The sequence below is a fragment of the Peromyscus eremicus genome, chromosome 4, assembly GCF_949786415.1.
Source record: "Peromyscus eremicus chromosome 4, PerEre_H2_v1, whole genome shotgun sequence".
Taxonomy (NCBI): Eukaryota; Metazoa; Chordata; class Mammalia; order Rodentia; family Cricetidae; genus Peromyscus; species Peromyscus eremicus.
Genome location: NC_081419.1, coordinates 138,826,720 through 138,853,543, shown reverse-complemented (window position 1 = coordinate 138,853,543; position 26,824 = coordinate 138,826,720). Strand labels below are relative to the sequence as shown.

The following is a 26,824-nucleotide window of genomic DNA, read 5'->3' as shown; positions in this document are numbered from 1 at the left end:
GACCCTGAGACCCAGAGAAGCACCGAGGGAAACAAGGAGACCAGCAAACATCAGATGAGCAACTCCCCATACTAGTGGGGACAAAGGCTGTGCAAATTCCCAGGCAGCCAGTGCTGGAGAGAGCATGGTCCAGGCTAGCCCTTCCTGAGGGCATTCTGTGAGCATTTAATGAAGTTACACGAACGTTTGCAGTTTCTTTCCCAGATGCAAGTGCTCAAAGAATTCTCCAGCCAACTGCAAAGAGAGCAACACTATGCTGTTCCTGCAGCATCCCCCATGATGGGAGGGGGGTGCAGGGAGTAGGGGTGACTCACCTCTAAAATCCCAGCACTCAGGAGGCAGAGACAGGCTGATCCCAGTGAGTTTCAGGACAGCCCAGCCCAGTCTACATAGTGAGCTCCAGGCAAGCCAGGGCTAAATAGTGAGACTCCATCTCAGAGTAGGGGCTGGCAGGAGGGGCAATATTGACCTAAGGACTCCTGTCACAGATCACACTGACCTGAGGGGTCTGGCCTCTCCACCCTCTGACACTGGGCTCTTAGCAGCTGTTGTATTTTCAGGTGTGTATGTGTGTGTGTGTGGGGGGGGGGTGGCAGTGGTGGCGGTGGTGGTGGCAGTGGTGGCGGTGGTGGTGGTTGGTGGTGGTGGAGGTTGCTTAGGTGGCAGTGGCTATTGTAAATCACACAGAGAAGGTGGCTGAGCCTGACTTTGAACCCAGGCAGTGTGGCCAGAAAAGGGCTACACTGAGAATTCTTTTGGCAGCATTAGGAAGCACGTCTGTTTCCCAGTGGCTTAAAACATAGGGAGTTATTTTGTTCAGACATGACAAAAATCAGAGAAAGGCACTTTGGGTCACTTTGGAGGCACAAGGACGCAGAGACTTTTCATTGGCAACCCTGTGATCCTCTCTCTCTGTCTCTCTGTCTCTCTGTCTCTGTCTCTGTGTGTGTGTGTGTGTGTGTGTGTGTGTGTGTGTGTGTTGTGGTAAAAAAGTGACTGCCACATCACCTCTGCTTTATTTATTTATTGTTATTTATTTATTATTAATATTTTATTATCTTACTTTTTATTGATGTTTTAAGAGAGGCCTAAAATCCATCCAAGCATGGTACGAGATTGCCTGCTCATCTCCAGCATTGTCTCTTCCTTGATCACAGAACCTACACTCCGCACACGCCATGCTGAGGAAGGATAAATTTCCAACCTTCCTTTGCGTCTTAGGTGGTCAGGTGTCCTAAGTTTGGTCCATGAACATTCATGAAAACATGGAGTTCTTGGGGTTCTTCCTTTCCAGTGTCTACCTCCTGTTGATTGGTTGTGACTGGATGGTGAGAGTGAGAGACACCACGTGGGATGAGGGATGAAAACTCTACCTTGACAGAAATGCCTGATCACTCCCACACAGGTGCCATTTGTTGTTGGTTGATTTTTACTATTAGCTCTTTTGAGGAGCCTGCCTCCCAGGTCCCAAATAAATCACACTTGGAGGCTTATTCTTAATTATAAATGCTTGGCCTTAGCTTGGCTTGTTGCTAGCTAGCTAGCTTTACTTAAATAATCCCATCTAGCTTTTGCCTTTGGGCTTTTACCTTTCTCTATTTTTGTAAGCCTTTTCTTTCCTTCTTACTTAGTGTCTGGCTGGGTGGCTGGGTGGCTAGCCCTTGGAGTCCTCTTTCCTCTCTTGTTCCTTCTTCTCTCCTCCCAGATTTCTCCTTCTATATATTCTGCCTGCAAGCCCCGCCTATCCTTCCTCCTGCCTTGCTATTGGCCATTCAGTTCTTTATTAGACCATCAGGTGTTTTACACAGGCACAGTAACACAGCTTCACAGAGTTAAACAAATGCAACATAAACAAAAGTAACACACCTTAAAATAATATTCCCCAACAGTCATTCATGCCAATAAATGCAGCAAGCTTTATTCATGAAACCATGCTAACTATGTTCTTTGCAAACATGAATTAATATGTTAACAAGCCCAGAATGGACTTGTCCCACAAGTATGAAGCCCTGAGTTCCATCCTCAGAGCCCATGTTAGAAGTCAGGTGAGGTGGTACCTGCTTGTAATCCCAGCACTGGGGAGGTGAACATAGGTGGATCCCTGGGACTTGCTGGCCAGTCAGCCTGGCCAAACTGGTGATTTCCAGGCCAGTGAGAGACCCTCTCCCAAAAATACCAATATGCCAGGCATCATGGTACATGCCTTTGACCCTAACACTCAGATGGCAGCTCATCTCTGTGAGTTCAAGGTCATCCTGGTCTACATAAGGAGTTCCAGTCCAGTCAACACTACATGTGAGACTGTCTCAAAAAAAAAAAAAAAGGATGACTCCTAAAAAACAGTACCTGGGGTTTACTTCTGGCTTCCACATTCACAAACATGCATGGCACACATGTACATATGCACATTTATGTGTACTGCATACATATACATGTACACATGCATACATGCATACCTGTAGGCACATATATACTGCATACACACATTCATATGCATACCTGCACATACATGTACTCTGCATACACATGTACACACATTTACATACACATGCACATTTATGTACCTGCACACACTGTACACATGTACGCTGCACACACATGCACACCTGCATACACATGTGTACTGCATACAGACACACACACACATTCATACACAAATTACACATCTATCCATATGCCATACACAGATTGCCCATGTCTGACAATGTGTGTTATTTACATCATGCATGCCCTGAAAGCTGGAAGTACTTAGAAGCACTTTACAGATGGGCTTGGGAAGGCCGAGTGACGCATCCAGAATGTCACTGTTGGTGAAACAGCAGAGATGGATTGTCACAAGGCCAGAGTCTTCCAGGTAACACGGAGGATTTGCCAGGTAGTAGGGTTGGCAGTGGCTCCCCGTAAATAACCAGACAGTAAACATTTTAGGCTTGCGGGCCACTCTGTTGCAATTTCCCAGCTCTGCCTTTGAAGAAGGTGGCAGAGTGCCAAGGGCTGACTATATGCCAAGAAAAAGTCATGTATGGGAGCCAAAATTAAGATTTCCTATAATGTTGCCATCCCCCGATGGTCTTTTTCTATGGATCATGTGTGTTTCTGTGTGTATTGTACATGTTCATATGTGTTTGAGGGGGGTGCACATTGAGGCAGGGTCTCTCAATGAACCTGGAGCTCACCAGTTCAGCCAAACTGGTTGGCCAGCCAGCCCCAGGATTAACCCCGTCTCTACCTCCCCAGCTCTGGGATTACAGACACATGCCACACTTGGCTTTTATCGGGCACTGGGGATGAAGCAGGTCCTCATGCTTATACAGGAAGCATCTTTCTGACTGAGCCATCTCCCAAGCTCTGGATATTTTGAACTATCAAAAAATGTAAGAGCTGTTCTTACGTGGCAGGTCCTACCAAGACAAGGGTGAGCCAGAGTCAGGCTACAGAACCGGGGCTACTGACCCCACTCTGTGGTGCTGGCTTACTGGCCTTCAAACTGTTCCCTCCCAAGTTGTGGGGCTCTGAGAGGATGGCCTCACGGTCACCCTGGGGTGGCATCAAACAGTTGACATTACCCCTTCACTCATTTCAACCCCAGCTGAGCCTATCCCCTGCTGTTTCACCTGCTGTATCTGTAGAAAAACTGTGCCCACTGAGTACTTACTGTGTTGCAGGACCCCAAGGGTCTGTGTCTGAATGGAGTGGGCTCCATTGTCCTCATTTTGATAAATGGTATTTGAGGTAGAAATAAGGAGAGGGTGAGGAAGACCCCAGTCGTCGCCATGGCAGGATGACCTGCAGTACTAGGTGTTTGAGCTGGGCTGGCTGGCTGTGGCTGTATTCCTTTTATCCCATCCCCCTGCCTCCCACAGGATGGCCACACGAATGTTTGGATGTCCCAGTCCCTTATAAAAAAACCCAAAACCTCTAAGACCTTGAAAGGAGAGGGGACTCACCCGAGGTCACATAGAGTGATGGTTATGAAAAGAAACCCATAACCTCTCTTCCTACTCTGCAGGCTGTGGGGAGGTTGAGGCCCTGGAGCCTGGGCCAGACATCTGCCTGCAGGTTGCAGGATCAGAGGCCTGGAAGTTAATGAACAGCCTCAGAGGCTCAGGGCGGTGCTGACTCCAGGCTAAAGAAAGAGGTCACTTCCACTCAATCTCTGTGCTATAGACAGGCGGGAGGACACTAGTGGACTCTTTGAACAAGGAGTTTCTCAGAGGCTCCAAGTTCGAGAGGGTCACCAATAGCCAGGCCAACAACAATGTCAACACAAACTGTCCTTTCCTGAAGACCCAAATGTCAACTTGGCTCAATTTCTCATTAGCTTGGGTGATGTTTACGGTCCCCATTCTGTAGCTGAAGAGATGGAGGTTCATAAAGGCAGAGCTCTGAGCACGTGGACAAAAGGGAGAAGATGCTGGTGTAGGGTGGGGATCACTAGACAAGACCCCAGGAGGTCCTCCACCTTGCAGGGGGTCCCTGCCACCTCTCCTTCCCATTTTGCTGGGGCTGTCTGAATGTTCCATGGCATTTTGTCATTGCACTTTCCACCTGTAGGGGGCACTGTTCTAACCTCGGCTTCAGTCAAGGAGATTCCCCTCAGCCAGCAAGGGGTTTTTGAATCTCAACTCTTCTGCCTTTTCTCTGCCTGGAAGAGGCTACCCATAGGTGTCACTCACATGGCTGTAGTCATAGCAACCATTCAGATTGAGGTTGTCTGGCTCCCTCCCCCACTCTTCACTTACCAGTTGCCTCCTGGGCCTCTCTAGAAAGTCAGGACTAGTCTATCTTGTATGTGGCCTGTGACATATACATGAAACAAGAGCCTGCGACAGAGGAAGGGTCTAATATGGGGCAGCTGGGATGGCTCACACTTGTAACCCCAGCATTTAGAAGGCCGAGAAAGGAAGATGTCACATTCAGAGGCAGCCAAGGCTGTTTGGCAAGATCCTGTCTCAAAACAAAACAAAACCAGGGTGGGAAATGGTTCTGTTGGTAAAGTACTTGCTGTACAAGGTGGAGGACACACGTTTGGATCCACAGCACTGAGGTGAAAAGCCAGACAGAGTGGTCCATACCTATTATCCCATCACTGGGGAGGTGGAGACAGCAAGGTCCCTGGAGTTTCATGGCCGGGCTAGCCAGAGCTCCAGGTTCAGGTCTGAGAGACTCTGTCTCAAAGAACCACGGTGGAGAGTGACAGAGAAAGACACCCAACCTTGACTTCTAGTCTCTAAACCTGTGCACACATACGAACATGCACACACACAGAACTCAAAGACATCAACAACAAAAGCACATTCTACAAGTTGGCAGGGAGAGGGGTCATGTGATCATCTGCCTTCAATCTGTGGTCTGTCTCCAAGCCCAGGAAAGTTTGGGTCAGTCCTACTCATTTTGTGAATGACATTTGTTCGTGCTGGGATATAGTAGGTGCTCAATAAATGCACATAGGTAATGAGTAAGCAAATGAACAGGCCAGTTAGCATCTATGCTATCCCTCAGTTTCTCTCTTCATCCTATGGAGGTAACAGTATTTACCTTCAGGCTACTGGGTGTGCTGAATGAATTGTGTTCATTGAACTACCTAATGTGGGGGTGTTTGACCCTCCATGGGGTCCTCTTTACCTAACTCAACAGGCTAGCGCTTTTCAGAGGCAAATTTAAGAGACTGGACTGGGAAATTAGAATACTCATTAGTTCTGCGTCAGACCTACTAGGTGCCTGTGTGAGTGCCCTGGACATGGGGTGAGAGTTAGGGAGGTGTGTGTGAGAGAGGGGATTGGCAGTTCTGGGTAAATCATCAGTCCTAGGTACAGTAAAGGCCTGGCTCTGCCACTAACCCACTGGGTCCCCGTGTCCCCAACCTTGACCTGCCTCTCCAGGCCTCACTTCCAAACGCAGGGGACTGTAGTAGCCCAGCTCCACGGCTGCTGGGTGCTGTCGATGGCAAGCATGCAGGTCCCGCCCTCCCACGTAGTGTACACTCAGGGTTTGTCACCTGTGCGGCCCTTACGTAAGCGCCAGGCTCTGGGCTGACCTGCGTCTTTAGGACCCAGCAAAGGTTACCTAGAGACTTTGCCCTACAGAGTTGTTTCCGTTCAGTCTCTAAGGCCACCTGGGTCAAAGGAATGCCGTGGGACAGCCAGAGTAAATGGCAAGCAAGGAACATTTGCCTTGGCTTTCCTGCTTTTTCAACTTCTCCTTCATCTTCATCGCCATCATCAACACTAGTGCCCAGATCATTCTGACGTCGGTAGGGACCCACCCCACCCACAGGTACACACACGAAGCCTCTTACGTCTGGTGGAATCACACAGTCTCATACGGAGCTCCCCAACTCTGATGTAGGCAGTGAGCAGCCGAGCTCCACATGGTACTGACCGGGGTGTACATGCCCACCACCAGGGCCTGGGCAGACATTGCAGATCTCAGTTTCCCTTCTGTGGCTACAGAGCTCTTGGTCTCAACTCTGGCTTCACAAAAGAATCTCCTGCCAACGTTGTCAAAACTGCCAAGGCCCTGCTCACTGCAGAGTCCCTCCAGACCCTCTGGGTGGGACCCACACCTGAGGGAGTCCCCAGGGCTGGGGGGCTCTGCCCCAGGTATCGGGGAGCTCTGCCAGTGTCTGACGATTTCCCCAGATACGTGGGCCCCAGTGGGAAAGATACAAGGCAAACTAGAGATGGTGAGGGCCAGGGGTCACTGGGTCAGAGGTCATCCCCTGGGGAGGGGCACCTCCACTCCCCCCTCCACTCCACCCCCAGACCTGTGTGCTATTAACAGTCCTTTACTTCCTGCTTCAGTGCCTTGGGCCCTGGCCTCATGCACTGCATGTGGACATGTGTCCCCTTGCCCCGGCTGTGAGCTGTTCAGCAGTCTAGGAGGAGTGGACCTGGCCTTTCACCTGAAACCCCTGCTGTGCTCAGCAGGGAGGGGGCACCCCAGGACACAGCAGAAATGACGCCATCAGCCACCACAGAGTCTTGTTCTCCTTTGATGCCAGCAAGACAATGGAGCAAGGAAGGGTGTCCCCAGGCTAGGGGGTGTCATTGAGAGAGGCCAAAGCAAGAGTCCAGACTTTTCCTCCCAGCGCACAGGGCTGACCGTGTGCCCTTCCTCCTGTACACAGGGCTGACCGTGTGTCCTTCCTCCTGTACACAGGGCTGACCGTGTGCCCTTCCTCCTGTACACAGGGCTGACCGTGTGTCCTTCCTCCTGTACACAGGGCTGACCGTGTGCCCTTCCTCCTGTACACAGGGCTGACCGTGTGTCCTTCCTCCTGTACACAGGGCTGACCGTGTGCCCTTCCTCCTGTACACAGGGCTGACTGTGTGCCCTTCCTCCTGTACACAGGGCTGACTGTGTGCCCTTCCTCCTGTACACAGGGCTGACTGTGTGCTCTTCCTCCTGTACACAGGGCTGACCGTGTGTCCTTCCTCCTGTACACAGGGCTGACTGTGTGCTCTTCCTCCTGTACACAGGGCTGACTGTGTGCCCTTCCTCCCTCACACAGGGCTGACTGAGTAACCTATGTCTAGAAGGAAATTCCTATGTGAAAAAAAATCAAACGGTGAGTGAGTGTGTGTGTGTGTGTGTGTGTGTGTGTGTGTGTGTGTGTGTGGAGTGCATGAGAGAGACAGAGCCTCCAGTCCTACTCTCCTTTTTTGACACGTTAGCATCCTCCTGCCTCAGGACCTTGGCGATCCCTCTTCACCACCCTTGGAATTTGCACCACGTGTCCTGTCCCCACCTCTGAGAGATGACAGATGTCCCTCCCATCTGTCAGCCAGACTCCTGAAGATGGTGTCCCATTCCCTTCCCTGTGCTGTTTCCTGTGACACCCACCCACGCTACATGTCCTGCCCATTTACCTTGTGCTGGAAGGCAGTACCCTGTGAAGAGGGCAGTGCCCTGTGAAGAAGAAGAGGGCAGTACCCTGTGAGGAAGAAGAGGGCAGTACCCTGTGAAGAAGAAGAGGGCAGTGCCCTGTGAAGAAGAAGAGGGCAGTACCCCGTGAAGAAGAAGGCAGTACCCTGTGAAGAGGGCAGTACCCTGTGAAGAAGAGGGCAGTACCCTGTGAAGAAGAAGGCAGTACCCTGTGAAGAGGGCAGTACCCCGTGAAGAAGAGGGCAGTACCCTGTGAAGAGGGCAGTACCCCGTGAAGAAGAGGGCAGTACCCCGTGAAGAAGAGGGCAGTACCCCGTGAAGAAGAGGGCAGTACCCTGTGACGAGCCTCTTTCTGTCTCATCATTCACTGCTGGGCACACAAGAGACACAGAGATTTTGTGCTCGGCCCATTTTGTGAAATGTGTGTACTTGAATCCCAGCCCTTGCTCCTGCTAGCAGTGAGGTCTGGATTTCAAAAGAAGAGAAACACACACACAGCTTGCCCAACCTCAGTGTCTGTGACCACCGGTGTCACCCAGCCACTGTCCTCTGACTTACCCTGGACAGCCAGCTCCCTGCAGTCCATCCAAACCTAGAGAAACCTGGAAAATATAACTCCACATCTTCCTTCTCAGGCCCCTCATCCTGCAGGGCATTCTGTCACCTTTGACTTTCCATACCCCTTAGCCCTTCCTGACTCATCACTGTCCCGGGATGCCAGGTGTTGTGGAGCCATCTTTTTGTACACTGTGAATATGTGGTGCTCTCATTGGTTTAATAAAGAGCTTACTAGCCAATAGCTAGGCGAGAAGTTAAGCAGGAGAGCCAGACTGAGAGAATGCTGGGAAGAAGAAGGGCGGAGTCGCCAGCCAGCCGCAGAGGAAGCAGGACGTATAGACGATGAGGTAACAAGCCATGTGGCAGCACATAAGTTAATAAATATGGGTTAACTTAAGTTGTAAGAGCTAGTTAGGAACAAGCCTAAGCTATAGGTCACGTATTTATAATTAATAATAAGTCACCATGTTGTTTACTGGGGAGCTGGCGGTCCTGATGGAAAACCCCACCTACAGTCAGGCTTCCCCAGCTCTGCCAGCTTTTCCTACCACAGGGCCTTTGCCCTTGATGTTCCTGTTTCCTGTAGCCTTTTCCCATGGAGCTTCATAGGACTGACCATTGTCATCCTGCAGGCATCATCGAATGTCATCATCTCATAGTGACGTGGCACTTGACTGTCACGTTCTCTTTCCCAGCCTGGTTTTATTTCTTTGATAACATTCATCACTGCCTGAAGTCATCATTATTATTTTCTCTGTCTCTTCTTCCTTCCCTCCCTCCTCCGTCTCCCCTGGCTGTCTCTTTATCTGCCTCACTGTTTTCTTCAGTGAATAGCACACCATCTTGGCAGTGAAATCTCATTCCTGACTGGCCGCACAGGAATTGGAAACTTCCAGTTAGTCTCCTTGGGAGTCACTAACGTGTCTACTCTTCTCTCCCAGCTGCTGTGCGGGGAAATGGACTTCGAACAGTGCCCACGGAGATGCAGTTTCTCGCCAGCTCAGAAGGGTAAGCTCTGACCACATTCCTGGGGAATCCCAAGCCCGATTCAAGGGGTGATTGACAAGGCCTGGGTGCACACCAGCCCCAAGTTCTCTCCAGCTGTTCCAGGGTCCAGGTTTCTGCCCTTCACTGCTGTGGCTGAGATAAGGCCCTGCTTTTTAAAAAGCAACCAGTAGCCAGATGTAGAAACACACACACACACACACACACACACACACACACACACACACCTGTAATTACAGCCCTTTGGAGACTGAGGAAGGATGAAGACTTGGAGGCTAGCCTGAGCTACATAGCAAGACACTATCTCAAGACTTCTAATTATATCTAACTAGAAGGCAGCCATGAGGCTAGGGAGGTAGCTGTTAAACACAAAAATGAGTTTGATCCCAGAATCCACGTAGAAAGAAAGAAAGAAAATGCCAAGCATAGTGGCCACAGGGAGATTCCTAGGCTGGATTCCAGCAAGCCTAGCCTCCTTGGTGAGCTCAGACCAATGAGAGATGCCACTCAAAAATGCTGGACGACACCTGAAGATGATGCTCAAGGTTGACTTCCGACCTCCACAGGCATGCATGCATATATGGGCACACGTGCATGTACAGGAACAGAAAAGTGCACATACAGGCAAGCATGCACATATATAGGCACACATGCATGCACAGGAACAGAAAAGTGCATATATAGGCAAGCATGCACATACAGGCACACTCACGGTCTACTCTCCTGGATCCCTCCTTTCCAGAGGGAAGCAACAAGCCCTGCAGCCTTGGAGTTAGCCTCTTGCCCATTCCATGGTTGCCTCTGTGTGTCTGTGTGTTCGCGGCACCACACGCATGTGGAGGTCAGAGGTCAACTTGCAGGACTCAGTTCTTTCCTTCCACTGGTGGGTTTGAGGATCAAACTCAGGTCCTCTTGCAATCGATCAATTTTACTTTTGAAAATAAAGTTTCAAATATATGTTTTGGAAACTGCTTGGGCAATTACCTTGCCTCCATTCTAGTGTTAGAGCTCATACCAGGGCTTTGTGCACATTAGGCAAGCCTGTTGAACTCTACAATTTCTTTGAGTCTTTATTCGTTTTTCTTTTCCTGACTTATTGATGAATAATTGACAAACATCATGACGTTTTGAGACACATGCATGTGGTGAACTGATTACTTTAGTCAAGATGGTCAGCATACCCTGTCCCCTACCTCAGACCCTGTACATGCAATTCCTAATTCTAGCCACATATAAGCACTTCATAGCACCCCTAGACAGAAAGCAGCCAGTCCAGCCGAATCAAGATCTCCGATTTTGAGACAAGGGGTTCTCACTGTGTAGCCCAAACTGACCTAAAACTCAGGATCCTCCAGCCTCAGCCTCTAGAGCACTGGAATCACGGGCCATTCCACCTCTGGCTTCCTCACAGTCTCTCAAAGAAACCATCAGTAACTTTGTTTCATTCTTTCCCAAAACTGTACAAGGGAAACAATACAAAAAATTCAAAGAAGAAATAAAAGTGGGGGAACACCATAATTTCATTCCCGAGGAAGGAAATGAAAGATGATTGTGTATGCCATTGGAGACTAGAATACTTGCACATCCACGAGACACAGTATTCCGTGAATATTTGTACAACAAAAGCCCAGGCAATGATGTGAGCTGCCACTTCTGTGACTCCTGACACAGACACTTACCTTAACAGATGCCTCTCAACTCACCCATTTAATTACATTCTTAAATTTTCATTTTGTCTGAGTTTGTGTGCATATGTGCACGAGTGTGCATGCCACGCACAAGTGTGGAGGCCAGAGAACATCTTGTAGGAGTCAGTTCTCTCCTTTCACCATGTAAATCCCAGGGACCTTTACCTGCTGAGCCATCTCACTGGCCCTGAAATGACACCTTGTAACAGCTGTATAGGTATCCCATCCAGACAGAGACTCTGCATGTAGCCAGTTGCCCTTGGATGGATATTTAATGCTGTCGTGCACCTGGCTACCAAGATGCTTATCTTGTTTCCTTGGGGTAAATTCTTTGAGCAGGCCAGGCGGTGGTGGCGCACGCCTTTAATCCCAGCACTCGGGAGGCAGAGCCAGGCGGATCTCTGTGAGTTCGAGGCCAGCCTGGGCTACCAAGTGAGTTCCAGCAAGTGAGTTCCAGGAAAGGCGCAAAGCTACACAGAGAAACCCTGTCTCGGAAAAAAAAAAAAAAAAAAAAAAAAAAAATTCTTTGAGCAGAGTATCTGAGCTGAAGGCTCTCAGGGTCCATGGCAGTTTTGACTCGAGGAAGAATCCTGAAGCAGCAAGCAGGGCATCGGGCACCTCTGGGGCCCGAGCTCCTGACTGCTCTGAATGGCCTCTCTCTGTGTACTTCCCCACAGAGGCCACCCTGAGGAGGCAGAGGCCCCACTGGAGCTGCCCGTTGACTCCAAGGAGGAAGAATACCGCAGAAATATCTGGAAGGGCTTCCTCATCTCCATCCCCTACTCGGCCAGTATCGGGGGCACTGCCACCCTCACAGGCACAGCCCCCAACCTCATCCTGCTTGGCCAGCTCAAGAGGTAAGTGTGGGGCTGAGGACATGGCTCAGTGGGCAAAGTGTTTGCTGTGCAGGCGTGAGGACTGAGTTTGGAGCCCCAGCACCCACTTCAAAGTGAGGCGTGGTGGTACGTGCCTGTAATCGAGCTCTGGGGAGGTAAAGGCAGATAGAGTCCTGGGGAGTCACTGGCCAGCCAGCATAGTTGAGTCCATGAGCTCCAGGTTCATTGAGAGATCCTACCTCAAAAAGTAAGGTGGAGAGTGATTGAGGAGGACACTCAGCATTGACATCAGACCTCCACATGCACACACACACACACACACACACACACACAAAGAGAGGGAGAGAGGGGGGAGAGAGGGAGGGAGGGAGAGAGAGAGAGAGAGAGAGAAGAGAGAGAGAGAGAGAGAGAGAGAGAGAGAGAGAGAGAGAGAGAGAGAGAGAGAGAGAGATCTGTGGGCTAAGGGTTTGTCCCTCTCTCCCTCCCCTTTTTTACTTATTTCCCAGCCAAGGATGGTGATCAAGTCCCCTTGGCCTAGCTCTGGGGACACAGAAACACCTAGTATCATCAAATCTCCATCTTTGGGGAGCCTCCATTCTGGAAAAAAGACAGGCAATGGGCAAAAAGCAAAAGAATGCTGAATGGCATGGCTTGTCTTCTATCCTAATACTCAGGAGCTAGAGACAGGAGGGTCAGAGGTTGAAGGTCACCCTCATAGGGTTTGAGGTCAGCCTGGGCTACTTGAGACCCTGTCTTAAAAACACAAAACAAAACAAAAAGCAAATTATTGTATGCACACATGGCATGGGAATCAAGTGAAGCAGTTGGGAGTACGGAAGTGACAAGACCAGGGCCCTGTGGTGACAGGTCAGGCAGGGACATCTGGAAAGAGCCCGGGAGTGTGAGCTCTGGAGGCTGAGAAAGCATCGCAGGAGTCAGAGGCTCTGAGGTGTGACTGCTCTTGGGAGTCTCAGGGAACAGTAAGACCTGGGAGAGTGGGTGGGGACACCCCTGTAGGCTGAGGCCGGAGGATCGCTGTAGCTCTCAGGTTAGACACTAGCAAAACATCGTCTCAAAAACAGACAAGCAAATGATTTTTTTTAAAGAAGAGGAGGGGTGTGGCCCACAAGCAGAGCGTGTGGACCCCAGCATTCAGCTTCCTGAGAAGTAAGACAGTGAGACCTTGAGAGACCAGGGCGGGAGTGACAGGATGTAAAACTCAGATCCTGGGGCTGGAGAGATGGCTCAGCGGTTAAGAGCACTGGCTGTTCTTCCAGAGGTCCTAAGTTCAATTCCCAGCAACCACATGGTGGCTCACAACCATCCGTAGTGAGATCTGGTGCCCTCTTCTGGCCTGCAAGCATGCATGTAGGCAGAACACTGTATACATAATAAAAAGAAGAAGAAGAAGAAGAAGAAGAAGAAGAAGAAGAAGAAGAAGAAGAAGAAGAAGAAGAAGAAGAAGAAGAAGAAGAAGAAGAAGAAGAAGAAGGATAAAAAATAAACAAACAAACAAAAAACCCAACTCAGATCCTAGCTGGAGGCCTTGGCCCAAGGCAAGAATGAGCGGAGAGAGGCTTCCAACTCTGAGCCAGCTCTGGTAGGGGAGTCCTTCTGCCAAGCAGATAGGGTCTCTAGACACTGGCTGTTCCCAGACCTGAGAACGGGAGAGAAGGGCTTCCCAGTGCTTGACTTCCCTCTGATAGCCCAGGCTGTGATTTGTAAATCTTATTTCAAGATTCTCTCTGCTGGGCGGTGGTGGCGCACACCTTTAATCCCAGCACACGGGAGGCAGAGCCAGGCAGATATCTGTGAGTTCGAGGGCAGCCTGGTCTACAGAGTGAGATCCAGGACAGGCACCAGATCCAGGACAGGCACCAAAACTACACAGAGAAACCCTGTCTTGAAAAACTAAACACCCCCCCCCCAAAAAAAAAAAAGATTCTCTCTGATTTTCAGATCCCAGGATTCTGGGCACTTACCTTGACCACTGACTTTTGCACAAACTCTGGACATCTGTCTATCTCTCTGATTGGCACTAGTCCTGGCTGTGCCTCGTGCTTTCTGTCAGCAGCCACGAAGCCTGAAGCTAAGATGGTCCTGCTTCAGGTCTGGGGTGATCTGGACTTAGTCTTTCGGTTCTTGCTTTCCCATTGGGTGTTTGGTCCTGGGTCCACGGGGCTCCTCCTTAGAGACAGACGGGGCACCATGGACTCTGAGCTGCCGTCAGCACCTGCGTTGGGCAGCGAGGAATAAGAAGGGGGTGGATGACGTCTAGGGCTTTCAGCTGTGACTCACGAGCAGGCCTGGGCTCCAGCCTGAAGAGAGAAAGCAGGGAGGAGCACTGGGGCTTCCTCACGTTGACTGACCACCAGTCACGCTGATCTCAGTAAAACGCGTGGACCTGCGGGAGGGAGGAAGGACATGGGGGGTGGTTGTCAAAGGTCTCTGGGGTTGGCCCAGCATGAGGACCTGAGTTAGACCCTCAGCACCGGGTAAAAATCCAGATGTGGTGCACACCTGTCATCCCGGCACTGGGAGGCTGAGAAGGGGACTCTCTCAGGTTCACTGAGCCCACACAGGAACCTGGGAGACTGGAATGGCTATGGTAAGATGGCTGCTCTTGGCACAAACACATTTTACTGGTTTATTCTGGCGACAAAATGAAACCTGCGCACTGTAAACTCTTAGAAAATACAGAAAAATTTAAAATTGGAAATACCTTCAATCCCAATGACAGAAGGCTTCTTTCCAGCCTTTTCTATAGTGTATCCATATCATACGTTCTATTTAATACTATTCTTGTCATGCTGTTTGTGCACTTTTATAGCCTGATTTTATCATAAAATGTTATAGAAAATACAATTCTAAAGGCTAGAAATGATCCTATCTTGGGTATTATACTTAATCAATTATGGACATTTTGATTACTTTCCTTGTAGTATTATTTTGATATTAGGAATTTATGCAACTTACCCCATATCCACTAATATGTTAATTTATTTTTAACTATTATGCTCTTTCTTCGGCCTGATTATAAGACATATATTTTTATTATAGAAAATCAGATAAAGAAAACCAAGGATGAAATCCTCCCAGGATCTCTCTTCAGTTTATTGATAGTTTTGTTTATTTGTCAAACAATAACTTCTCATGTTTTGTTCTGTCTTGTTTATTTACTTATAACACGCTGCTGGTAGTTATGTGTCCATATTCTTTTATCCAAAACATTTTAAAACATTTTTTCCTTTCCAATATAATACCATATTTTTTGTTTGTTTGCTTTTTCATTTTTATTTGTAACAGGGTCTCACTGTGTAGCTCTGGCTGGCCAGGAGCTCACTACATAGACCATGCTGGCCTTGAACTCATAGATCTCCGCCTGCGTCTGCCACCCAGTCCTGCCCAAGATGTGGTGTATTTGCTGTCAGAGTCACCAGAAACATTTGAAAAAGATGCCAGCACTTAACCACCGCATAAAAACAAGTGACGCTCAGATTTGGGCTGGGCATGCTGTCTCATGAATGGTGACCAATGGACCTTGAGTTTGTCATGGTGCCACTTGCCTACTTCCCTGTCTGGCCCACGGGGATGTACAGGGCACTGTGGTTCCACTGAGTCAGAACCCGGCCCCCTACAGAAGGAAAGGTGCCTTCTGTCAAGGGGGAGGAGTCTTCTCTTCCTGTACTTCCCTTAGCTCTGTCCTGACCCCTGGAGGTCACCTGCCGGCCCCATGGTCCTGTCTGATGGCTTCCCTTACTTTCTTTTGTTCTCCAGTTTCTTTCCACAGTGTGACGTGGTGAATTTCGGCTCCTGGTTCATCTTCGCCTTCCCTCTCATGCTGCTGTTCCTACTGGCCGGCTGGCTCTGGATCTCCTTCCTCTATGGCGGAATAAGCTGGAGGTATGTGGGACCTTCCTCTAGAGGGAGGATGGGAAAGCCCATGCTTCCCTGATGGGCCCCACCTGTTGCCCTTTGAACAAAGAGGAGGTGACTCTGGTTTCCAGGATGGCTTGGACCAGTGATGGTGTCCAACCAAGTTGTAACCCTGTGCTCGGCTCTCATGTTTATCTTTGTGGTTTCTTTCTGCTTACGACGATGGTGGTATGTGTATGTCTCTGTGTGTGTCTGCATGTGTTTGGGGGTACATGCATTTTCAAACGTGTGTTAAGGCCCGAAGATCTCAGGTGTCATTCTTCAGGAGCCATTTATCCTTCTTTTTGTTTTTTTAGTTTTTAGAAACAGGATTTCTCTGTGTAACAGTTTTGGCTGTCCTAGAATATGCTGTGTAGACCAGGTTGGCCTTGAACTCATTGAGATCCGACCGACTTTGCCTCCGAGTGCTGGAATTATAAGCATGTGCCACCTCTACCCCCCCATGTCTGTTTTTTCTTTTTTTCTAGGATCTCTTACGGGGCTGGAACTCACTAAATAACCTAGACTGGCTGGCCAGCAGAACCCAGGGGTTAGTCTGTCTCCACATCCTTAGTGCTGGGCTTGAAAGCATGCAGCACCATGACCAGTTGTTTTTTTTTTTTTTTACATGGTTCTGGGGATCAAACTCAGGTCTTTGTGCTGACAGGGCAAAGACTTACCAGCTGACCATCTCTCCAGCCCTGACAGTGATTCTTATCTTCCATTTATGAATGTGATATGAAGTTTGAGATTTAAATTCATTTTTGTCTGTTTATTTTGTGTGTGCTTCCTGAAATCAGACCCAGGGCCTTGTGCACACCAGGCAAACACTCTGTCATTGAGCTATTCCCCCCTCCCTTTGTCTTTTTAAGACCGAGTCTCAATGTAGCCCACTTGCTATGTAGTCTCACTCCTATGCCCACTTGCTCAGGGCTGGAATTACGGTGTGTCGTTCCCCAAGTGGCTGGAAATCCATTTCTTTAATCAAAGTGGTGAGTCTATTTAGAGGGCAAGACTGAAAATGTGAGCCAGGTACTGTGCGGATATAGGTTAGAATTAGGCAGTAATTACACAGGACCTGAGCTGGAGGCGGTGGCGGTGTGGTACAGTTATTCATTCTCTAACCAGTGCCCTCCCCTCACCTCCAGGCTGGACTGGATCCTCTCTGCAATGGGACCAATGGGATCCACTTTGGAGTTGAGGTGTAAACACTTTGAACAGAGAGAGGCGCCTGTGGGATGCTCCTGGCCTCAGGCACTTTCCAAGGTTCTCACGGCAGAAGCCCAGGTTGAGAGCCAGCCAGCTCAGCCAGGAAAGCACAGCCAGACTTAGCCATGTGGCCAGGGTCCCAGACCCACTCTGGGCAATTCTGAACTCTGCTACCTTCCCAGCTCTTAATTCTGTGTCTTGTAGACCTGTAGATAAAATCAGCTACAGTTGAGAGGAACTCTCAGTGAGGGGCATGGGCAAGATGCCAAGAATGAGGCTGAGCCAGGATCCCTTCATCTCCTCCATTGTGTGACTAGCACCTGAGAGGTTTAGGTGTTGGGGGACCACAGAATAGGCTGTGAGGGAGGAAGTGCATGTAGAGGGAGACAGTGAGATATCTGAGAGACGACAGGACATTTCCGGTCAGTCCCGTGACTCCGTTTTCACTTAGCAAATAGCCTCTGAGCCTTGTGTGCCCAGCATGGGTGCCAAGGATACAAGGCAGCAGCTGACCCTGACCGTGGGGAGCTTGCACTCTGGGTTAGGGAGGCTCAGTGAGCAGCACAGCACGGTGGAGCTTCCAGAAGGGCAGAGTAAGAGTCAGTGCTGGACTGGAGTCTCCGACCTAACCAGGAGCTCTTCCCCAGGGAAGTGATAGTTGAACTGGGATGTGAAGAGTGAGCAGAATTAACCTGAGGAAGGAAGGAAGGCAGCGATCGGCACAGGAAGAAGGGCCTTGCAGGGGGCTAGAAGAGCAAGTGCGCAGGACCCAGGGCAGGGGTGGCGAGGGCTGATCTGACACTGCTGGAAGGCCAAGCAACTGGACTCCGGACTCCGGAAACAAGAGAGGGAGATCTGCGGGAGACAAGGGCGGAAAACCAGTCACGGGGGGACATTTGGAAACATTTTGGTTCTCAGCTGAGGAAGGGCTGCTGGCATCTCCTGGGAAGATCCAGGAATACTGCTCAACATTCTGACATGTGCAGACACCCCCGGAACAAAGAAGCCCTGAGTTAGATTGTGGAGGGCCTTGTGGGGGTTTGGTCCTCACACAAGATAGCCATTGTGGGTTGCTTTTGTTTGTTTGTTTGTTTGGTGGTTTCTTGTTTTGAGACAGATGTTCACTATTCAGCCTGGCTGGCCTGGAGCTCACTGTGTGGACCAGGCTGACTTAGAACTCAGAGATCTGCCTGTCTCTGCCTCCTGAGTGCCAGGATTAAAGATGTGCACCACCATTCCCAGAATGATTGGGGTTGGTTGTTGTTGTTGTTTTTCCCTTTGTTTTGTTGAGACAGGGTTTCTCTGCGTAACAGCCCTAGATGTCCTAGAACTCACTATGTAGACCAATCTGGCCTCGAATTCATAGAGATCCACCTGCCTCTGCCTCCTGAGTGCTGGGATTAAGGATGTGAGCCATCATGCCTGGCTGGGTTGTTTTTTTTTTTTTTTTTAATATGTGTGTTCCATTTGAATAGAAAACACACACACATGACTCAAAAATCAACACAAAGTGGTGAGTGGTGGTTATTTATCTCTTCAGTCCATTTCCTGGGGGATTCCAGATTCCGTCAGATTAACAATGAACATCAACAATCACAACCACGCCCTTTGTCAGCTTGACACCAAACACCTTGATTTTAACCCATGATCTTCTACTTTTTGCCCCCATGGGCTTATGATCCTGTAATAACACAAAACACATCCAGACAACTTTCAAATTCCCATAATCATTACCAGTCCTAACTCCTGAAAACTCCAAAGCGGCGAGCTTACATATATGCATCAAGTAACACCACATATAATCTACTGAGTTCAAAGTAGATATCAGAGCAAAGCCAAGAACAACCAAACCTAAGCCAAACTAAAACCCAGTAGGGCAAACGCCAAACCCTGAAGCTCCATGCCTGGCACCTGGGGCTCATGTTACACTATCCTAGGCTCCAAATGGCTGGGACAGCCCCTCTCCTCCAGCCCTGCCCCCTGTGGCACACATAGCTCCTCTCTTAGGAAAGCTCCACCCCACGGCAGATGCCCTATGGTCCCATCATCTCCAACATCCCTAAATCTCCACCACAATTTAGGCCTCACCTTCAAGCTTTGCGCAGCGGCCTCTCAGGGCCTCTTTCCAGGAACGCCAACCCTGCCACATATTACCAGGCCTCAGCTCCTCCAATACACACACACACACACACACACACACACACACACACACACACACACCTGTCGTGCATCCCTCATGTCTGGCAAACCAATTCCACATAGACGATGCTGCCAAGTTCTGCTGCCAGCTGGAGATGTAGCCTGCCCCCTTGGACCCCAGTAGTGTCCATCCCTGTATGCTGACCCTCTGAGGGAGTTGTCTTTAAACCTTAGGCTTTCCTCTACAGTGCTGATCTCCTTACCAATTAGAGCTGCTTTCTCAGGGCTCACCTGAACACTCTCCTGCCCTGAAATCCTCTGCTGAACACATTAGTCCATGATCTCTCAATCCGACTTCTCTTGGCTGAAATAGCATACAAACGGCCCCTATTCCAGGTGCAGATGGAGCCCTTATTCCCCACCTGAACCCATCTACATTTCTGTTAGCATTCTTGTCTTCCAAGCTCTCACCAGAATGGCTCATTAAACTCGTCTTCCAGTGTTTGAAGGCTTTTCTAGCCTAAAGCTCCAAAACTCTTCCACATTCTTCCCATAAACCAGTTCCAAAGGCCAAAGAGCCACATGGTCAGGTTTATCACAGCAAAGGCCCCGCATCTCAGTGTCAGTTTCCTCTGAATGCCCTAATGAAAGCAACTTAAGGGAGAAAGAGTTTATTTTGGCTCACAGCTCACAGTTTATTTCAAAGGACACAGTCCACTATGGCAGGCAGGTCAAGACAGGGAACACTTAAAGCAGCATGTCACATCATATCCATGGTCAGTGAGCAGACAGTGATGAACAGATGCCCAGCAGCTCACTTTCAATCTTATGCAGTCCAGGATTCCCTGCCTAGGGAATTGTCCTACCTACAATTAAGATGTGTCTTCCCACCTAGTCAAGGCAGTGTCTCACAGGCGTGGCCAGAGGTGATCCTAAATCCTGTCAGGCTGACAACAGGAACCGTCATGTAGGGTGAACCTAGACAAAACAAACAAACAAAAAACAAGTAAATACTTTATGGCACAAGTATCACCTAATTCTAGAACTGAAACATTCTGGACTCAGTCCACTGGCCTATACATCCAGCATGGTGACTGAATAGCTGTCTTCTCCATGCCAGTCTGAGATGTTGTCCTCACCGAGGCTGAATTCTCGCTTGTGATGGAGTCTATTTCTGTTTTGTTCTATTGACTTCTTGTTCATCGTGTGTGTGTTTGACTCGTGAAAGGATTTAAAACCCAAGAACATAGCCAACCCCATTTCACATTTTTAAAAGGTCAGCTGGACATAAAAACGTAAGCTTTAGGAAGGAAAGACAGAGGCCGGGAGGCCAAGCATCAGGCTGTCACAGTCTTCAGAAGGGGGTGCTGCAGCTGGGCAGGGGCTGGGGAGGTAGTTGAGAAGTTAAACCTTTGATCACCAAGATGGTTCAGCAGGTAAAGGCTGACAGCCTGAGTTTAATACCCAGAATCCACATGAGTTCAATACCCAGAATCCACATGAGTTCAATACCCAGAAGCCACATGAGTTCAATACCCAGAAGCCACATGGTAGGAAAGATTGACTCCTGTGAGTGGTCCTCTGACCGCCACATGTGCACCAGGACACTTGCAGGCTCCCACATACACATAACTAAACAAAAACAGTAATTTCAAGTGTAAAGTAACCCTCTCAGCTGCCACCCCTCCTAACCTGCCCTCTCCACCCAGGGGCTGGAGGAAGAAGAAGTCTGAGATAAGAGCTGATGCGGAGGATAACGCCCGAGCTGTGATTCGAGAAGAGTTCCAGAACCTGGGGCCCATCAAGTACGAGCGAGTGTTGGGTGTGAGTGAGCTGGTCCTTGAGTTTTCGGGGGCGTTACCTCAAGCCTGGCCCTGGCTGAGTCCCAGGTGTGCCTCAGTGGCTGAGGGTGGTGATGACAGAGGGCAGAAGATGGCTCCTGCCTTGCCCTGGTGCTCGGCAGAGACACCTTAGGGACTGTTGAGCTCAGGGTGGACTTGGCTGGGCATCTTCCCTGTCCTACCTAAGATACTTTTGTCCTTCTAGTACACAGGCGACCTCCCAAAGCTGTCTGCCTGTCTAATGCACGTTTCCTATGTGATAAAAACGTTCAGGCTTCAGTGAGCTCAAATTCAAGGAGTGGTTTGGCCATTACTTTGTAGGTGCCTTAGACTCCATTCCTCACTCTGAACTAAGTACACTGCTAGCTGCTGCTTCTAGACTCGGGGAGTCTGTCTTTCCACCTCTGTGCACCCCCTTTCTGTGTCTGGCCAGGCCTCTCTCTGTGTATACCCCTCTTGGAGTATCTGTCACTCTGTGTGTGTGTGTTTGTCAGTCTGTTTCTATGGCTGTTTCCCTGTGTCTCTCCCTTTGTTTTTATTTTTAAACGGGATCTCTCTTTTATGTAGTGCTGTGGGATGGTCCTTCTGTATGCTGTGAACGTGTATTGCCATCATTGGTTGATAATAAAGCTGTTTTGGCCTATGGCAAGGCAGGATAAGGTTAGGTGGAAGAATCAAACTGAGGACTGGGAGGAAGAGGGGGAGAGTCAAGACAGACACGAGCCAACTGCCCAAGGAACAAGATGCCAGAGGATTGGTGAGCCACGGGTCATGTGGTATCGGGGACTAGGGGGGTCCAGCCCCTTGATAGTCCCCTCCCAAGGTCCAGGAAGAGTCTACAACCAGCTGATAATTAATCTTTGAAGAAAAGAAATGAATCTATGTACACGAAACTCCTTAATCCATATACTTTATTATTTTGTGCCGGTTCTCTCTCTACAAGCTTATACTCTGCTTTCATTTTTAGATCCTTTCTTGCCTGATTTCTCTCTACATTTATCTGTTGTCCTCTCCAGGTTCTGTCTTAATTTCTTTTTTTTTTTCTTTCTTTTTCTTTTTTTTTTTTTTTTTTTAAGCCTACAGCACCCGGTATTCCCAGGCGGTCTCCCATCCAAGTACTAACCAGGCCCAACCCTGCTTAGCTTCCGAGATCAGATGAGATCGGGCGCGTTCAGGGTGGTATGGCCGTAGACGCTGTCTTAATTTCTTCATCGTAGTTCTATCCCTTCTAGGTTCTATTCCATCTAGTTCTTTCCCATATCAGCTCCTCTCCCGTCTCCTTCTCTCTCATCTATTCTTCCTCATCTTGTTCTTCCCCATCTGGCTCTTCCTCATCTTCCATCTCGTTCCTCTAGTATTCTCTTCTAGCCCTTCAATCTAGTTCTTCCCCATCTCAGTTTGTTCCTCTCAATTTCTTACTCATTTAGTTCTTCCATTCTCTTTTCTATTCTCCATCCCCTCATGCCCTGGAAGTCCTGGTATATATACACTTACAAGCAGTAATCCCTTGGCAGTGCAAAGCCAGGCTTCCAGGGTCAAATGGAGAGGTGATGAGAATCACATAGAGAGGCAATAACCATTAATTATCATTTGCAGCCCCAAAAGGAAGTGACCAATGGGGAAATGAATTAACTAAAGGCTAAATTTGGGTAATATCTAAGAAGAGGGACCTTATATGCTCAATTATAGTCTTAAACGTGATTGGTAGAAAATGTTAAGAATCTGTAAGTTGCTAGGTCAATGGGAGAAAATAAAACTGTCTTCTTTTTTCCTGTGGCTCCTATCTGTCCAAGCTATCTGCCATTTTTCTGCAGGGTGGGGGAAAGTGTGCTCGGTCACTAGGCAACCTGTGTACAGCTAGATGCCTCTGGTGATAGTTAAAGGGAGATCTGGAACTAGAGGTAAGATATGGGAAAGGAGGAAGTTAAGCTTAATTGGCACATCCGCCAGGCCTTCTCAAACAGGTAGCCTGGATGCTTAAGTCTGTTCTTAGAGAGTGTAGAGGTATCTCTGATAAGGTACTTTCCTCCATCTGGGGATGGACCTGGCTGGATGCTGTCAATGATGATAATTACAGGGAGGCTTGAACTGGGGTTCTGGCTGTGCATAGCTGTCAGCGCACAAGGTTATCTAAATATTCCTAGAAGTGGTTAGGTAAGGAGTTAGAGGTCTATAAAGTTAGTAAGGCTGTAAGAAAGGAGGGTCCAAGCTAAATTTTGTAAAGCTATTACTTAACGTCCACCTGACCTAGGTGGTGTCTCCTTGTGGAATTTATCTTAAATCAGGAGACTTGCATGTGGACTGTTTTTACTGCTAGTTCTTGAAAGTGGCTAAGAGAGATATCTGATTCTAGAGGAAATCTTTCCTGAAGCTGTTCTCCAAATATCTTGAATGTGTATGTCCAGAGAGCGATCAGTTCACACTGTTAACTTTCTTAGGGAAAAATCAATTGGGAGAACTGTGAAGGCACACATGATTTTCATAACAGAATACAGCTGATATATAACAAGCCAAATAACACCAAAAGCTCCTTGGAATTTGGCTTCCTCTGGAGGAATTCCCTGATCCCTCCAGGTAGTGACTTTGCCATAACCAGCTGAGTTCTTATGATATATTCCTGCAGCCCGCAGCAATGTGGCAATAAATAAATTAATAAAAATGGGTTAATTTAAATGTAAGAGCTAGTTAGTAACAAGCCTGGACCATCAGCCAAGCATTTATAATTGATATAAGCTTCTGTGTGTTTATTTGGGGCCAGGTGGTCGGAGCAGAAAGTCTCCGCCTCCATTTACAATGTAGTTCTGTCTATCCTGGAACTCTTTATGTAGATCAGACTGGTCTTGAACTCAAAGAGATCTGTCTGCCTCTGCCTCCTGAGTGCAAGGATTAAAAGTGTATTCCATCACTCCTGGCTTGTCCCCTTTTCTGCTTTTCTTTCTCTCTTTGGCTCTCTTTCTATCTGTCTGGATTTTCTGTAGGATCTTGGCCAGTTCTCCTTAACAATGGTAGAAGCCTTTGGAAACCCTGGGCAGATGGGAATCCCTTCTCTCACTCTGGGCTTCGAGTGAATGGCCCCTCCCAGCTCCCGTCTGAGCCCAGGATGGTGAGCATGCTTACATCTCTGCACCACAGGTTTGCCGAACAGGCCGTCTTCGTCTTGTTCTGTACATTTGCTGTTCTTCTCTTCTCCCGGGACCCGAAGTTCATCCCTGGCTGGGCCAGCCTCTTCGCCCCTGGGTGAGATTCTGCAGACCCTCAAGGCAAGGCTTGGTGGGAGGATTCTGGAGTGGGCCATGTGGAGCTGGAGGGGCAGAAGTACCTCCCAAAAGAGGTTAGGAGGATAACTCTTGGCACCTCAGGTGACAAGCGCTCAGACAAAACTGAGTTAGAATCCTAGCTCAGCCTTTATGAGCGATGTGACTCAGTGGCCACTGGTTCCATCAGCCACTCTCTTATGGAGAATATGTCACATGCTAAGCATGGGCATAGACAAGAGCAGGTTCTAGACAATCAAGTGACTGCAGCTTGGGCTGGGTGTGTTGAAAAGGGGAGTGGGCTGTACTGTAAAACAATGGAGTGGGGCATTGTTATACTCATAAAACACTGAGTAGTTCTGAAAAGAACTCAGGACCAGGAAAGGGATGTCCTCTGAAGCTGGAGCCTGAAAGACTCAACTGTTTGAGCTGCTGGGAAGGAAGGACAGACACTGTGGTGGGAAGGGTGGATAAGCACCTGTCTCCAAGTTCTTCTCAGGTGTGCTAAGCATAGGCCTTTCCCTGGGAGTAGTGGGCAGTTATTGGAGGGTGGGTATGCAAGTCTGATTATTTCTTGAGGATAAATGTCTAGAGGTAGAATGCTGGTAGAGGAGTGGTCATATGTAAGAGTGTGAAACAGGCTACTGACCACCCTCCCCAGGAATAACCCCACAGATCATCTCACTCCTTATATGTCCCCATCGCCCTCACCAGGCTTGTCCCCTGTGAAGGTGGCAGAAAAGTGGCTCCACGTGGGATGTGCAAGTGGCCCCGCCCTTCCATCTCCTTGGCAATTTCAAATACTCTTGTTTGGTGTGAGCCGCAAGAGTTAGCAATGGGTGCTGGGCTTCTTTGAACTAAGAGCTGGGAAAATCAGGGTTTAAGGCTCATTCCCTCCACAGGCCATGGTCTGCTTAAACAGGTCATTTTTGTTTCCAGAACCCCCCAAAGCCTGCCCCAAAGGCCTCATGTTTACCAAGCCCCCACAAAGACATAGCATGAGTCCTTAAAAATGTGGAAGCTGAGTTTGGAGGAGCCGTGAGGCTGGTGGGTCTGGGCTTGGCTGGTGTGGATAGCTGTCTCTCTAGTGGTGAGCTGCCTGTGCCAGGAGGAACCCAAGCAAAAGCTGGACACACACATACAGGGTTCTTCTTGGGGTCCAAGTTTAGGTGATTTATAATGTGCTCTATGGCAAGTCCCTATTCTTAGGTCCTTAGATCAGGAGGGCAAGCTTTTGTTTGACAGGAGCAAAACGCCCTAGGGTATCCTGGGTAATTGCTTGATGTTGTTGGTTTTTTTTAAATTTTTTTTTCGTTCTTTACTCTTTAGCTCTTTTTGGGGAGGCACCACCCAACTCCAAAATAATCACACATGGGAACTTTTTCTTACATATAAATGCTGAGCCTTAGCTTGCCTTGTTTCCTGCCAGTTTTTCTTAAATTATCCTGTCTATCTTTTGCCTCTGGGCTTTTCCCATTCTTTCTTTCTAACTCCATTGATGGTTGTATAGCTGCTGGTTGTGTAGCTGGGTCGCTGGCCCTTGGAGTCCTCCTCTCATTCTCCTTTTGCTTCCTGATCTCCTCCTCCCAGATTTTTCCTCCTATTTATTCTCTCTGCCTGCCAGTCCCACCTATCCTTTCTCCTGCCTTGCTATTGGCTGTTTAACTCTTTATTAGACCAATCAGTTGTTTTAGACAGGCACAGTAACACAGCTTCACAGAGTTAAACAAATGCAACATAAAAGAATGCAACACGTCTTTGCATCACTATGCAAATGTTCCACGGCATAAACAAATGTAACACATCTTCAACTAATATTCCACAACAGCTTGGGCCTACCTGGGTAGCCACATCTGCCCTGGGCAGGATGCAGGATGGTGGTCCCACAGGCCTCAGTGTCCCATCTGCAGATCCTTTGACAAGTCTGCCGGAGTGACCTCCTGTGGCCGTCTCCCTGCAGGTTTGTCTCGGATGCGGTCACGGGTGTGGCTATTGTCATCATCCTGTTCTTCTTCCCGTCCCAGAGGCCTTCCCTCAAGTGGTGGTTTGACTTCAAAGGTAAGATGGTCACAGCTGGAGTTGTGGGCCTGATGAGGACTGCTCAGGGGCTTGGGAATCAGGGAGCAGCTCTCCAACTCGGCTGCCCACAAGGTCAATGCGCTGCCTGTCTGAGGACTTGGGACTGCCCGGGTAACCGATCAGGACAGGTATTAACAGCTACAGTCCCTGGGAAAGATCCAGCAGCGATATGTTTTTGTTTTGTTGTGTGTTCACCGCAACTCAGGAGCTAAGGATCCTCGTCACATTTTCAAATGGTTGGGAAAAAGCCAGAAGAAAACTATACCCTGACATATGTCTGTTCCATGCGCTTCAGTATCCAGGGCCTGTTTAAAAGGCTTTGCATTTCCTCAGAAGATCTTGGAAGTTGTATGTTTTTAGTTACATGAGGATAAAGACAAGGACAATTTGATCTCTCGGCCCACAAAGCCAAC

The 26,824-nt window shown here is 48.8% G+C and overlaps 1 protein-coding gene and 1 non-coding gene across 4 annotated transcripts in view; one reads left to right on the top strand and one right to left on the bottom strand.

The window, feature by feature from the left end:
- Positions 1-26,824, top strand: part of Slc13a3 (solute carrier family 13 member 3) — a 47,109-nt gene that overhangs the window by 2,027 nt on the left and 18,258 nt on the right. The window contains exons 3-9 of one of the 3 annotated variants that reach the window (XM_059259769.1): positions 9,387-9,453; positions 11,582-11,584; positions 11,816-11,995; positions 15,752-15,877; positions 20,947-21,042; positions 24,211-24,315; positions 26,293-26,390. In XM_059259769.1, the coding sequence (XP_059115752.1) occupies positions 9,387-9,453; positions 11,582-11,584; positions 11,816-11,995; positions 15,752-15,877; positions 20,947-21,042; positions 24,211-24,315; positions 26,293-26,390 (675 nt within the window). The remainder of the gene's footprint in view (positions 1-9,386; positions 9,454-11,581; positions 11,585-11,815; positions 11,996-15,751; positions 15,878-20,946; positions 21,043-24,210; positions 24,316-26,292; positions 26,391-26,824) is intronic. The other 2 variants (XM_059259767.1, XM_059259770.1) reach the window with 2 other exon arrangements.
- LOC131910117 (5S ribosomal RNA) lies at positions 22,153-22,271 on the bottom strand. The gene has a single exon (XR_009378984.1). It is a non-coding gene; the product is annotated as a 5S ribosomal RNA (ribosomal RNA).